Source organism: Tympanuchus pallidicinctus, unplaced genomic scaffold (genome assembly GCF_026119805.1).
Source record: "Tympanuchus pallidicinctus isolate F22 unplaced genomic scaffold, pur_lepc_1.0 scaffold3, whole genome shotgun sequence".
NCBI lineage: Eukaryota > Metazoa > Chordata > Aves > Galliformes > Phasianidae > Tympanuchus > Tympanuchus pallidicinctus.
In genome coordinates, this window is record NW_026294747.1 from 68157655 (window position 1) to 68171696 (window position 14042).

Sequence of the window (14042 nt, forward strand, 5' to 3'; positions counted from 1 at the left end):
TGCCGACATGGAGGCAGTCACATTCAGAAGAAATTTGTAAAAAAAAAAAACAAAAAACAAAAACAAAACTATGCATGACTAAAATGCATCCCAAAAAAGACATGGAATGGTTCTGAGATTCCAAAAATTTGCTACATGATAACAAGAAACAGCACAGTTTCATCCACACGTAATTTACAGAATACTTCTACTCCTCCTGGACTAAGCGAGTCAGCTTTAGCAGAAACCTTGTTTCTGCTTGACCTTGTTAAACAAGGAAATACTGAGATGGAAAACAGCATCTCTCGTGATCTTCTCATGCACTTGGGAATCACAGAATAGCTTTTTCCTGATTCTTTTAGACAGAACTCACTGATGTTTGTGAAGAAGAGCTAAAAAGGTGATTAAACAACAGCAGCGTAGAAGCTCTTACGCAGGCCTGTCTGTAGAGTGCTGCGTGCAGTGAATCTGAATTATTACCACCTCTCCTCATCTATCTCAACAACACGTCAATGATTATGATAATTTAAATGTCAACACCAGCAACTATTTCCCTCCATGTGCAAAACAGCAGAGGGAGGATTCTCAGCCTGCTTCCTTGCCTGTGAGCGGCATACTGTTCACAGAATATTTTGAATTGGAAGGGATCTTCAAAAGTTGTCTGGTCCAACTCCTCTGTGATGAACCAGGACATCTATGGCTCCATCATGTGCTCAGAGCCCTGTAGAGCCTGATCTTTAATGTCTCCAGGGACGGGGCATCCACCACCTCTCTGGGCAGTCTGTGCCAATGTTTGTTTTGAGGGAAGTGTCAGCATTTCCTACCTATGTGCTCACACACATCTTCAGTGAACAATTCCAGGTGGAGCAGCTTTCCAGCTCAGGAAGACAAGGCATTATTTCGCTCTCAACACTTCCAGGCCACTGTAAGCTCACGTCACGGTGCATATTTAGGGACACAGCTTGAAAAACTACTGTTATCTCATTTTCCAAATCTTGGGTATAATTATATTACTTTATGCATAGTAGAAGCAACATTCCCTTCAATGCCCGTAGCTGTATCTAACGCATGTCTTGACTAATTTCATACCGATAAATAAATTAATGACCTAATTTGCTGCGGTAGCACTGCAACCAATAGTTCTCACAGGGTTGCTCACTTTGAAGAAGCAGAAAAAAAACCTCCACTTCCATCCACCAAGAGGCAGATCCTAAGTGAGAAAAATTTCATTTTTCTGCTTCAACAAGGAATCTGTGTGCTTCAGAGATGCATCACGGAGCGGGAGGCCTGGGTCTGACCTGCCCCCTGGCGGGTGTGACTTGCACAGCAAGTCCTCAGCAACGGGACCAGGGCTGTGGAAGCCTTCCTACATCTTTCTATTTTCTCAGCCTGGAGGTCTCCTCACACCTAGGACGATTTACACAACTCTGAGACTTACCCAATGCCTGTGAACCCCCATGCTCAATTATACTGTCACTATCCTCTCCTCTCCCCAGAATATACCTGAATTCACTGCAAGAAAGGACAGCCTGTATTTCCCTTCCTGTGTTCCCATGCTGAGGGCCTCCAAAGTCATCTCGTGTACCTTCAAGACTGTGCAACTCCAATTCCACCAGCTACCCCCGTTGCTAAGAAAACAAAGGTAGGCTGCCTGGAACATTATAGAGAGCTTGAAAGTTTTGCTTTCTGCTCATTCTGTTTGTATTTTTCTTGTATTCCAGACCTCTAAATTCTGCAGTATGGCAGAAGGTGGATGAACAGGTAAAATTATCCAACTACTTTTAAACTTTAAGCCAGGCTAAAACTGTTCTACACTTTTAGAAAGAGTTGGGCAATATGCTTTCTGCTTCAATAGAGATGAACTAATCCAAACAGGTTCTCATCACAGAAGGTATCCCAGTTTAAAGCACTCATCTTTCATTCATCATTTAATTCCAACATCTCCTTTCTTCGTTAGCTTTGAAAAGGAAGGGAAAATGGTGATACTAGACCAAATTCTGCCCTGAGGATTTCCACCAGAGCTAATGGGTACTGAATGCTCAGATAAAAGACAATTTTTAGGTTAGCTTTTCAAACTATTATTTACACTATGTAATTGCTCTCACCGGTGCTAAATGCAAAATCTGAGATGTACTTTTCCTAATATTTCTTATGGAGATAGTAAATGATCTCAAATTATGTTTAAATTCCGTATTAGACGTAATATTTTATATTACAAACTGAAAAATAACAATTAAAATATAAAAGGCTAACAAAGGATTACATTTCAGTTGAAGACAACTTTAATAAAACCCTCCAAGTACATCTGAAAGATTTGTTAAAATCTTTGTAGTTCAGCAGTATGTCACTGTTGTTCATCTTGTTAACACAGAAAGTCAATCACATTAAATAAGCTATTATTGAAATCAAATTAAAATATTTCCTTTAAATTCAACAAAATGATTTTGGAAAATGGATGAAAGCGCAACATCTGAAAGCACCAAGTGAGTAAGAGGAATGACTGCCAGTTGATTTCTTGTGCACTTATTTGGGAGTATTTTCAGTTTTAACTTGTTCTGAAAAGACTGCATTTGAAGAACCATAATGTATAAAGACAATAACCTAAATACATTTATTCACAGAAATAATTACACAGTTCCTACAAGAAATAGCACTTTGGGAGCTTCTTCATGGAAATACATGAATCTCTGCACCTCAGTATTAAGTTTTTCTAGAATGTTCTCTATTAATAGATACCACAATTTAGAATAAAGAGATTCACCTTTTAAAATGCTGTGAGAATCTTATTACTGACTTGATGGTTTTATTATAGAAATAATGCTATACCCCACTTCACAGTTTTGAAGATTGTTGGAAACGTTTCTGGTTTTGCCTAATTGCACCAATGAACACAACTGACATTTATTCCCAGTGTGCAGAATGGATTTCTTTCCCTTTGTCTTGGATCCTCTTTTAAGAACTTTTTTTTGTTGTTTTTGAAATTTAATAAGGACCCAGGAAATGCCATGTACACTCCAGTTAGCCACCAAAGAACAAACTTTCATCTTGAAATCAAGCTCCCCATTTCAGGGATTTTTTAAGATGAAATCCATATCTTCTATTAGATTTCATATGCAGTAAGTTAGCCTAAGTCAATTTACCTTTCAAGTGTCTGGGTCTATCTTCTTGCTCTCACTAACACTGTGAGGATTAATGACTCATTAATATGACTTCATATTGTCTTATTACACACTTTACTCTTAATAAAAGGTCTTCGTGTCATAATGTTTCTTTGATAATGAGATACCTACACTAAGTTGCTTTTTGAATTATTTAATTATTATCTGATAATCCTTTAGCAAGTATATGTGCTCAATGGGTTTACAACATTTTATCAGAAACTACAAGAAGACAGGGGAAAAGTTCCTACTGTTCTCTGACCTACAGAATACATTGCAAATGGACAACCAGAAAAATCAATTAACGTTTTAAACTGTTGGCACATAAGATAATGCTCTCAGAGGCACAGCTTGGTAACTTCAGAAAATCTATCCACAACGAGAACTGCTCTAAGTGGAACACGTTTGAAAGTCTGATGTACCTGAAGTGCCTAAAATGTCAGTACACAATTTTTTTTTTCGTGTATATCTCTAGTTAAAAATACAAAATGGCTCTAATCCGATTCCAACAGGAACTCCTAAAAGTGATCATCTGTTCCTAATCTAAACCTACACTGTTTCTCACGTATCTTCTTATATATTTATTTTTTGTGCAAGTATGAATTGGGAACACTGCAGAATGCTGTTTTGATTTTGCAGAAATCTGGCCTATTTTATCTTAATTGCATTAATAAAAGTTCTATATATACTCATTATTCCCTGGCAGTGTTCAAGAGGCGTCTGGACGACGTGCTGCGTGATATGGTTTAGTGCTAGTGGTGGCAATGGTGATGAAGAGACGGTTGGACTGGATGATCTTATAGGTCGTTTCCAACCTTGTGATTCTATGATTCTATGATTATATATTAAAAAAATACTCTACAAGATCTTCAAAATAATTTCTGATAGCACACAGAGTAACACACACAGTAATGGCATTTAGAGCACCTAAGCAATGAGAACAGAGTTTGGATACTACCATGTGAAGTTATCAGCTTTATGACAAATGATAGATTGCTGTCTGTTTTTACAAGTTAAGCTTCTATCTTACTGCACTCCTGAAGTGTATCATATTGTGATTATAAGACATGTTTCTGTTTCTTTTATATTGAATACAGTGGAATATGTGCAAAGCACTGGGTCAGATTATGAATTAAATCAAAACAAACAGAGACAAAACAAAACTGAAATGCTTCTGTGAAAGAACTGCTGGACAAATCTGCTTTTGAAAGCCAGTCTTAAGTGCAGCTGGCTGAACTGAGACTAGACAGTGCATGCAGGTCTAGCAGACCTGATCTTTGGATTTTGGACACCTAAACTAACAACTTCATATTTTCTTAGCCTGATGATAATAAGAAGAAAATGGCTGAGAGTTTTAATCCATTCTGTTCACTATTCCTACCAGTTCCAAGTGCTGTTGTACAGTCATTTTCTATTTGTCACACACAGAGCAGTTTTAGCAATGCATTTAACTCAGCTTCAAATTCCCACCATTTGCCAAGACTCCTCAAAGCCTACTATGCAAAAATACCACAGAAGACTTACCTTCCTGTATCAGATGCTTCAGATGCAAAGATGTCAGGGTGTCTGTTGTGGATTTTGTGGATGTTTGAGAGCTCATGACCAATGACATGCTGCGTATAGTCATCTTGCCAGGTAAAACCTGAAAAAACACAGACAAAGAAACAAAAAAAAGGAAGTCACTGTTTAGGAACTTGAAAGTTTGTCAAGAGTATGTCCTATATAAGAAAAAAAAACAAAACAACAGCTTTGTTGAACACAAATCCAAAAGTAAACTAGAGACTCCTTTCTCCTGTAAGAAATTTTGTTAATCAAGCTTTTCCTAGCATGACAGAAAGACAGAAGACAACACAATGAGATTTGAAAGACTTTATTTTTACACAACTCTAACTTCTTACAATTTTTATATACATAAAAAAAGAGTTCTTTGGGGATAGCTATTGAAAAGAGATATTTCAGTAGCTGGCCATTAATAGACAAAGCATCTTAATTCTGAACACTAGTATCCATCAACTAGTTGTTTCCTAGAGGTGATTTGTTCACTTCTCCCCCATTCTCACCACACTGACCCTTCTCAGCTCTCTCCATTAAACTACACTTTTAGACTACTAAAGAGCTCGTACTGCAGTGGAAAAAAATGTTTTGAGTTTTAACATAAAACATGTGGAGGTCAATTTATTTTATCTTTATATTAAATGTTGTGACAAAGAACTTTACAACAAGGGAGAAGTAGAATTGCAAAGGCAAATTCCAGTAATTACTCATTAATTACATGCACTGCCAATCTCATGGCAATTATACTTAGAATAATGATATGATTATAAACATAATTGTTATCCAATTTGTAGATTTTAGATGTTACAGTAGGACTTTAGTTCACAGAACTTGCCTGTGTAATTATCTGCAATTATCTAATAACTAAAATCGCATAATTGCAGTGAATTTCTTTTACACCATGCATTATAAACCACCACAAAACCCCCAAACGAATATCGATCAGAGCTCCAGATATGGTGATCTTGCTAATATCTTCCTAAAAGAAACCACCTAAGCAAAAATCCGCCCTCGCTGCAGATGGGAAGAGACACATCTGCCTGTTAGAACCAGCCTCTGAAGAAGCATCTCTGGTTTGGTTCTACTTCACGCACACACTCTAAATTTCTGCTCCATTCAACAGTCAACATGCTCCATGCAGTCAACAACAGATGTGTTGGTATAGGCACACTCAGGACCATCAGCCTCAGCAGAACCCAGAACTCAGCCATCTCACTTCTTGGATGAGTGCTTTATCCAGCAAGTTCTTCAAAAAGAGTTGAATTCTTTACATTCTTACAGGGCATGAAGATTGAGTTCATGGTCTGTTTACATAGGCCTGGATTTTACAAAGAAGTTTAAATAGGGGGTATATTCATTCTGCCAAAGCAGATGGTTCTGAGCATGCAAAAGTATAAATAACTGTAACATTTATCAAATATTCAGCTTCAGTAGGAGCTAGATAAAGAAGCTGGGTGTAAGACAGGCCTAAGGAGTATTCAGACTGTGCTGCTGTCTGGGATTTAGGCAAATTTTAGTGGCGAAAACTCCCAGTTTTGGAAAAAATACAGGTGTACTGCAGCATTAACTTCTTTTTCTTTTTTTTTTTTTTTTTTTTTTTTCCACTAATGAAAATAATAATAAATAATGTGGAACCCTGTAAATATGCATGGGCTTTCACAGACAAAAAATCCTCTTTGATCCCTCTTCTTCAATAAAAACATTATCCAAGTTTATTGAGAAAAAACTTCACCTGAAATCACAGTGGATGTTAATGGGTACAGTAGATGATTCCAGACCACTGGGAGAAGGAAGAATCTCCGAGATATTTTTAGATCTGATTCACCCTTTTCAAATGCAAATCTCACTTTTTCAGATGTGCCATAGAAGTAGATGGACTCAAATCAGTCTAAGGCCGCTCAGAACAAGTTTTTATGTGAATACACAAAAATGGGTCATGTAGCACACACAGTTATTTTAGTGTAGTGGTACTGAAATTATTTTTGCAGGGAGGTTTATATCTGTGTGTTTGTTCGAGTTTACATCTCTATTGTCTAGCATTACACGTTTTTAGTGGTGCTATAAATTCATGTGGAAGAAAGAACTGCGATAACATTCAAGTTTAGAAGTGCAACAAAGAAGTTTGGGTGAAATACGCATTTATATGAATAATTAGCATATCTATCAAACTACTAATTTATGAACCGTGTTTCCAAAATCACTGCAATTTCCCTTTCCAACTCCACTCCAACACTGGCCCTATTAAATGCTAACAATTATTCAGTAATTACTGTAAACTTTGAAGAAAAACACACAGAATCTCTCTCAAGAGTTTTGTTCAAATTAAAGCATGAAAGAGCTCATCTCTGCAGCATCTGCATAAAGACAGGAAATTAATCTCTCTCAGTCCTGAGCAATGTATTTGGGAGCAGACAGAGGTGTCATTAGTTAGGTATGTCTTTATGCCTGCAGAAAATCGTTCTGGAAAAAAAGCAAAGCAAATCATTGCGATCCCAGGACTCAATGGCCATGTGTATTTTATTTGACTGGATGTATTTTTTTTCTCCTGCTGCACAATTTTAAGATACAGTACTTAATATGGACAAAAAAACACACAGCTGTGATGTTAAAGGAGTACCAATAAATGAAAGAAAACAGAACATTTATTACAGCTTAAGAAATTAGAATTAAGGGAATACGTTTTCTCAGATGTATCTCCCAGCATTTCTAACTCAGATAAGAGATAGAATGCATGGATGAAAATGCATATTTTATCTAGTTCCAGGAAATCTTCCCTCTGCAATTAGTTAGCATTGCTATTGCTTATGTAACTGCCTCCAGAACTGCCATGTGTTCAAAGCCAACCTTACACCAATCATTTCCCACCATTGTTTCAGTTTCAAAAAAGCATCTCTCCCACACACTGAGCTCAACAGAATAGCACATTGAAGAACTCTAACACCACACTGACAGCTGCAAGCAGAATTAAAGTTGAGAAGGAGCATATGACGCCGGATGGTGATTTCCTGTTCCCTTTGTCTGCCATGTCACACCTAGCGCCAGCGTCCCACTCTGCACCCAATTACAGCGATTTGTCTCCGCTGGCTGAGCAGGATCACAGGGTGCTCTTGTACACACATTACTTCCATGTCAGTAGCGGGGAGTGGCACAGGGACACCCAGCCTCGTGAGCCCTGTGCTGCTGCAGGCCTGCCCAGAGCTTGCACTTCACTTCCCAGCCCTGGGTTCCCATCAACAAGCAAAGCCAATGCACAAACAGAAGGAGGCTGACAAAACCCAAAGTGATACAGACAAAAGAATTGCACTGAACAGCACTGGGTTGTGAGTCCTCATGGAAAACAAACAAACAAAAAAAACGAAAAAAACAAACCTAGAAATACAAACCTTCCCCACAAGAAGTAATGCTTCATCTTAGTGACAGTCCAAATTTTAATTATTGCTTTGGGTTTTAAATTAAAAATCAAAGAGTCACAGAATCATAGAACAGGGGTTGGAAGAGACCTTAAAGAGCATCAAACTCCAACACTCTGCTATGGGCAGGGTTGCCCACCACTACTACTACTGCTTTCACAAATGCACATTGGCAAAGAAAATATTAGGTTCTCCAAAAGTAGAATCAAAGATGATTTCACATCAATTTCATTTTTAACTAACTTGCTTCATTGGTTTTGCCACACCACATTATTTTAAAGTAATCAGCATCCAAATATATATTTTCTTTTCTTGGCTGTTCAATTTTTCTATGTATTGGCACCCTTTACTTTGGCTTGGACTCTGTTTTTCATCTTACAGAAATTTGATGCCTTTGCAGATATGTCTGACCACCTCTATAATGCATGCAAATTAATTAGCAACTGTTGAAATCTTCTGCTACTTCTCTCTCTTAATTTGCTCTTAGCATCATTGGCACAAAGAATTTTTATTCATCTGAATGCCCAAGCAGGAAAACTACAGCTTTTAACTTTTAAGGCAGTGCAGTGTACGTCAGCAGAGCCCAAATTAAGTCCTTTGCAACACTAACAGTTCTCAGTGCCTGAGGATGTGTGCAAACCTTCCCCAGCAGGCTGGGAAGGATGCTCAGGCTTCACAGGCATCTGTGGGCACTTTCACTGAGACCTGTGTGTGACAGCCTAATGCAGGGCCCTTCCTGCTCCTGTGCCACTTGAAATCCAAAATGATTAGTTCTGCATCAATATTTTGGCAACAAAATGATTTTTACATATCAAGTCCATTCAAAGTGACAGGAGATTATTATATATTGGCAGAAACCTATATACTCAAGCCTGATCCTTCTTTGTCAGGAAAATCCTCGTATAAAAATGCCAAAAAAACTCAGAACTATTCACACTTGAAGCCATAACATATTACTATTTTTCAGTTGTGACATTATTTTTTTTTCCACTTTTTGGTTTTATTATTCATTTTGTCCCTGTACAGTCTACAGTAAAATAGGTTTTTCTCTGAGCTACCTTAAACTGCTTCTTCATTTCAGAGAGGAAATTCTCAGTTGTGGAGCTCAGAGAGTTTCATCCCCCTTGCCATGTGTTGCAAACCATTAAAGCCTACCTGAGCTGTCAGAATACCTGCAGAGCTTGGAATGATTGGCCTTCTTCCCTAACTTTCACAACAGACAGCTCAACATATAGACATGGCTTTCTGCAGGTTGCCCTTTCACATCCTCCAGAAGAGCTGCACTTCTTTGCAGCCCACATCTTCCTTTTCAGATCTCAAGAACAGGCCCAGTAATGTCCACTTTTCAATACTAAGATAAAATTATGGCTTTAATGCTGAGTGTATATCAAAACCCATTTTCTCAAGTGGCGTTTTTTCTACCTAAGAATGTAGCCAAAAGATAAAATCTTGATGCTTCCAGTTACAGAAAAGAAAACTAGAACTTCCTTCCAAGAGCAATTTTGTAGAACAACTGACAACAGCAGGTTAATGGCAAAAATAATAATGGAGAAGTTAAATCCACCTCTGCACAGTAAATGACACAGCTTTCACTATAAACTGGTGTGCCACAGCATCTAACTCCCCTGTATCTTTGGTTTGGCATATTTATTTATTCTGAAAAGTGTGACTGAAGATGGTTTTTGTGAAAGCAGAAGAAAACCTGGCAGCACAGTTTTGTGTTACATTTCCATGAGAACTTGCTCTATTTTTTCTTGCTCTGGTCCAACATTTTTTGTTTTCTGGGTCAAAAGAAACCCCAGCACAGCCTGTATTTGAAGAAACAACTTGGAGCTACAGCAGCCATCACCACTCCTGCTCTGTGGTCATGGTCTCCTGAACATCCCCAGGCAGTTGTACTGAGTACCAAGTTTTACACTGGTAAGGTTTTTGTCCTCTTTTGGAAATTCGAGGAGGAACTTCTCTGCAATATGCAAGAGGTTCAGTCTCTGCATTCAGCAGCAATTCACTCACACTCAGAAGGCAAAAGCTTCTGCACTTGAAAGAACAGATGAAAGGGCTGCCTAAGGATCACACTTTCAAATTTTCATGTATTGTTTTATTATACATAAAAGCGATAATCTCCACAGAATTAAATTACTAGCATGATCTTTTTACAGCTTGGATTTTAATTTACTCTAAGTAACTATCCCAGAAGGTAGAGGGAAGGCTTTTCTCTTCTGTTTTTTTGGAATTTCTGTCATTTGAAAAAGCCAAATGAGTGCTTCATTTGCCAGGAAGATTATAAAATACTCTCACAGGACCTAGTATGCAATGTTACCTTACCTTTATTTCAGCTCATGTAGACAGATACAAATAATTGGTTTGCACAAGCTGAAGTTTCTAAGTGTTATATAAGATTTTTCTGCCACTAGAGCTGATAGTAAGAAAAGAATAATGGGATAATGTAAAATATATAATGTAACTTCCAGCTACAAGACGTTATTTTCCATAGATTAAAATAGAACAGACATGAAAAAGACTGCAGATCCTTGACATAAATCCCATGCTATCCACTATGTCTTAAAACCTTCTCATAAACCAATGACCCTCAACCTTGAAAGCAGATGGTTCTGTATACAGAAAATAATTTTAGGAAGTAAGGTATGCAAAATGGAGCTTATTTCATGTTTACAGCTTTATATGAATGTTCAACCTAAATTTAATTCATGGTCAGCTACATCTTTAACTTGAATAGCTCTCTGGAACATCTTAGCTGTGACATACTCATCAAAAAACCAATCAAATTAACATATGGTGAGCAAAGGTGTATCTTCTGTTCCTCCATTTCCTCCTGGCCCTGCACCACGCACAGACACGTCCTCAAAGCTGTCAGTCCAAGGAGTTTCCAGGAACACAAGGAAACATTCACATACACCCAAAATAACACTAAAAGAAGAAGTGGCTTTGCTTGTTTCACAGAGCTGTGAATTCACTTGTGTTAGCTGACAAGCACATCCAAGTGTAGGTGATTTAACCTAAAAAGCCTGACTGTCATTCTACACTGTGAAACAGCCATCATTACCACATCCTCTGCAATCTCCTATTACACTACAGTGGTAATCTTTCCTTTTCTGTTAAAATATCATTTTCATTTTTTTTTAAATTTCTTTCTCATTCCTTTTCTTTTTTATTATTCTTTTCCATGACGTTTTGCACCATTCTAAACTTCCATTCACCCATTTCATAATAAGGGATATTTTTCATATTGTAACTCAGTTATAATGCTCGACTATACAGTGATAAGAATGGAGATATTGTCCAAATACGAGTTAACAATGCGTATAAAATCAGCAGGCCTTCCTTCTTATTTTATTTTATCCATTTCATTTCATGCTAACAGTAGGATGACAGCCTTATTGTCTGAAAAATGCTGTTCCTTGGAAAGCACTTTTGAAGTGCCTTCAATCTGGGAATTAAAACATCACCTGTAACAAGGCAGAATTGGTCAGAAATGTCCTGGCACTTAAATTAGCATAGAAAATTATGTGGACATGCAGGTTATACATATGCGAGCAAATTCATCTCACTTCTATGGTTCTTCATGTATTTTTAAACGCCTCAGAGCAGAACTGTTCTTTCAGATCCATGCAGTGGTTCCTACCACCACTTCTTGTAACTGCTGATCTCTCACTGTCCTTTGTGAAAAATCAAATTTTGGCTGTCAGATGAAGGCTTTCAATTGCTGATGCAAAGTCAACACGCAGGAGTGCAGTATAGCAATGTTTGCCGTTGCAAATGCATCTTGGCATTTACTTCTGAATATATGTCTTTATGATCAGTGTACAGACTATCATACAACATTATGGGAGGAACATCAGCATGAGCCAAGCAAAGCCTTCTGCAGTATATTCACAGGGTGAAACAGGGAAGCGTGACATATTTGAAATATTTTCTTTGGCAAGAGCCTCCAGTTTACTACTGACCATTCACTTCTTATATCAAGGCCAATGCAAAGTGTAGCAGAAAGCGCTAAATCTTTGATAGCTTTAAATTTCAGAAACATCCATAACTATATCTGCATAGTTTGTGTGAAACTGTCTTCCATTTTTCACTTTTAAGTCATTTCTCTCAGACTCTAAATTCCTCCAGGAGGACTTTTTCTCAGCAGAAACAACAACAATAATTGTTACTGTTGCTATTCTTCTTAATAAAAACACAGCAGTTGCAGAAGTTAGGGTTCCTGTAGGAACCTTGCAAAGATGGTGGTGGCCAAAAACTGGGTGCTGTCCAGGACAGTCAAGCTGGCTTGCCTAAAGCAAAGATGAGCAACTTGTATGGCACACTGCTCCCCTAAACAGTTGATTAACACTCCCCAGGTTTCCTTCTGAACTCACCCCAAGTACAAAAAATGCATCCTATGGGGGTTTGTGTAATCTAGAACAGCAGCATAGCACTTTCAACCCAAGGAATATTTCAATTATCTTCTCCCTATTCTCTTACAGACACAAACTTTTTGGGTTTAGACCTTCCAACAACTGCAGCAGAGGATGCAATACACTTTACGTGGCACATCAAGTATTTCTTCATTTAGGTATTTTTGACCTGTGCATCTCAGGGCTCTGACCTATAACTCAGTTAAGATTAACAAATTATGAAGATGCAGTATTTCTAGGCACATCCAGCTGATGCTTGTGGGTAAAAATGATAAGAATCTTAGCACTTAACTTATTTTAGCGAACAAAGAAACAAGTTTGGGGAGAGAAGTTCTGACTGACATGGCTTACTACCTGATATACATTTTCCCTCCCTTGTTTCATACTTCCTAGCTTGGTGAGACAACAAAATTTTTGGACAACTCATGGAATGCTGATTCATGGATTTGCACCGACACTTTATCAGCTCTGCATGCTCTATTTTCTAGCTTTTCTAGCTCCTTTACTGCCGTTCAATGCTAGTCTCTGAATACTTGAAAAGTGTTGTGCATATGAGCTGCTATTTGGTTTTATCACAATGCCACTAGCAAGAAGAATTTTATTCAATCTGAGGAGTTTTTTGAGTAAGTTTGTCAACGAACTAAAATATTTACACTGGAAGAGCTAAAACAATCAGGTATGAAGTAACAGCCCCTACAATTTCAATCTTGGTAAGGACAGTTCTAGCTAATGTCCATTCATAACAGATCACTTCAAAAAGTTTCGTCATTTGTTGCTCATAACCATCAAGAGTTGCAAGATCTAAACGGCATTTACTGGGAACTCTACATTAACAAAATGCCTCAAAGCATGCCATGATGTAATAACACTTACATAAAACACAAAGAGGAAATATGATAACTCTAGCTTTCCAGGAAGCCATTGTATCCCATTTTAAGGGTCTAAAAGGTCAATTAAATCTGAACATCCTGAGATAGTTCCAATCCCTTAACATCACTAAAGTCCTCCCTTGACAACACAGACGTACAACAACCCATTGTGCTCCAAAAGAAATAGAGAACTTCCTCTGAGCAAAGATCAGGGATGCAGCCTGGATCTGCAGGCTGAGCCACACAAGAGCTAACAGCAGCAACAGAGACCACACCAGCAACAGGGACAAACTGCACGTACATCATGGAACTGATGGCCTTTGCCTCCTCCACCTTCATCTCACCTTGTGACACAACACAAACTCAGTGATTCTTTTCTCTATCTGCAAAATGAATATTTTAAAAACAGCATCAGGGGTTAAAGATGTGTTGTGTTTCGCGATTCATTCCTGTATCACAGAGCTGCACCAAAGTAAACAAGAAGCAGTGAGAAAAAATGGGGTCCACCAGGAGAGACAGTGAGGTGTCATTAACTAAACAGCAGGTAGTCACTTTTTTCCTTGTCTTTGGTGTGTTTCTGCTATTTAAGGATTAGCAACTAATATCAAGAAAGTGAACACATTTTCAAAAATACCATTCACTCCAAAATTGTGTCCA

The 14042-nt window shown here is 38.0% G+C and overlaps 1 protein-coding gene across 6 annotated transcripts in view; it reads right to left on the bottom strand.

Moving 5' to 3' along the window:
• PTPRN2 (protein tyrosine phosphatase receptor type N2) overlaps positions 1-14042 on the bottom strand; it is a 620450-nt gene that overhangs the window by 409623 nt on the left and 196785 nt on the right. For all 6 annotated transcript variants that reach the window (XM_052695759.1, XM_052695758.1, XM_052695760.1 and 3 more), the window contains exon 4: positions 4662-4779. In XM_052695759.1, coding sequence (XP_052551719.1) covers positions 4662-4779 — 118 coding nt within the window. The remainder of the gene's footprint in view (positions 1-4661; positions 4780-14042) is intronic.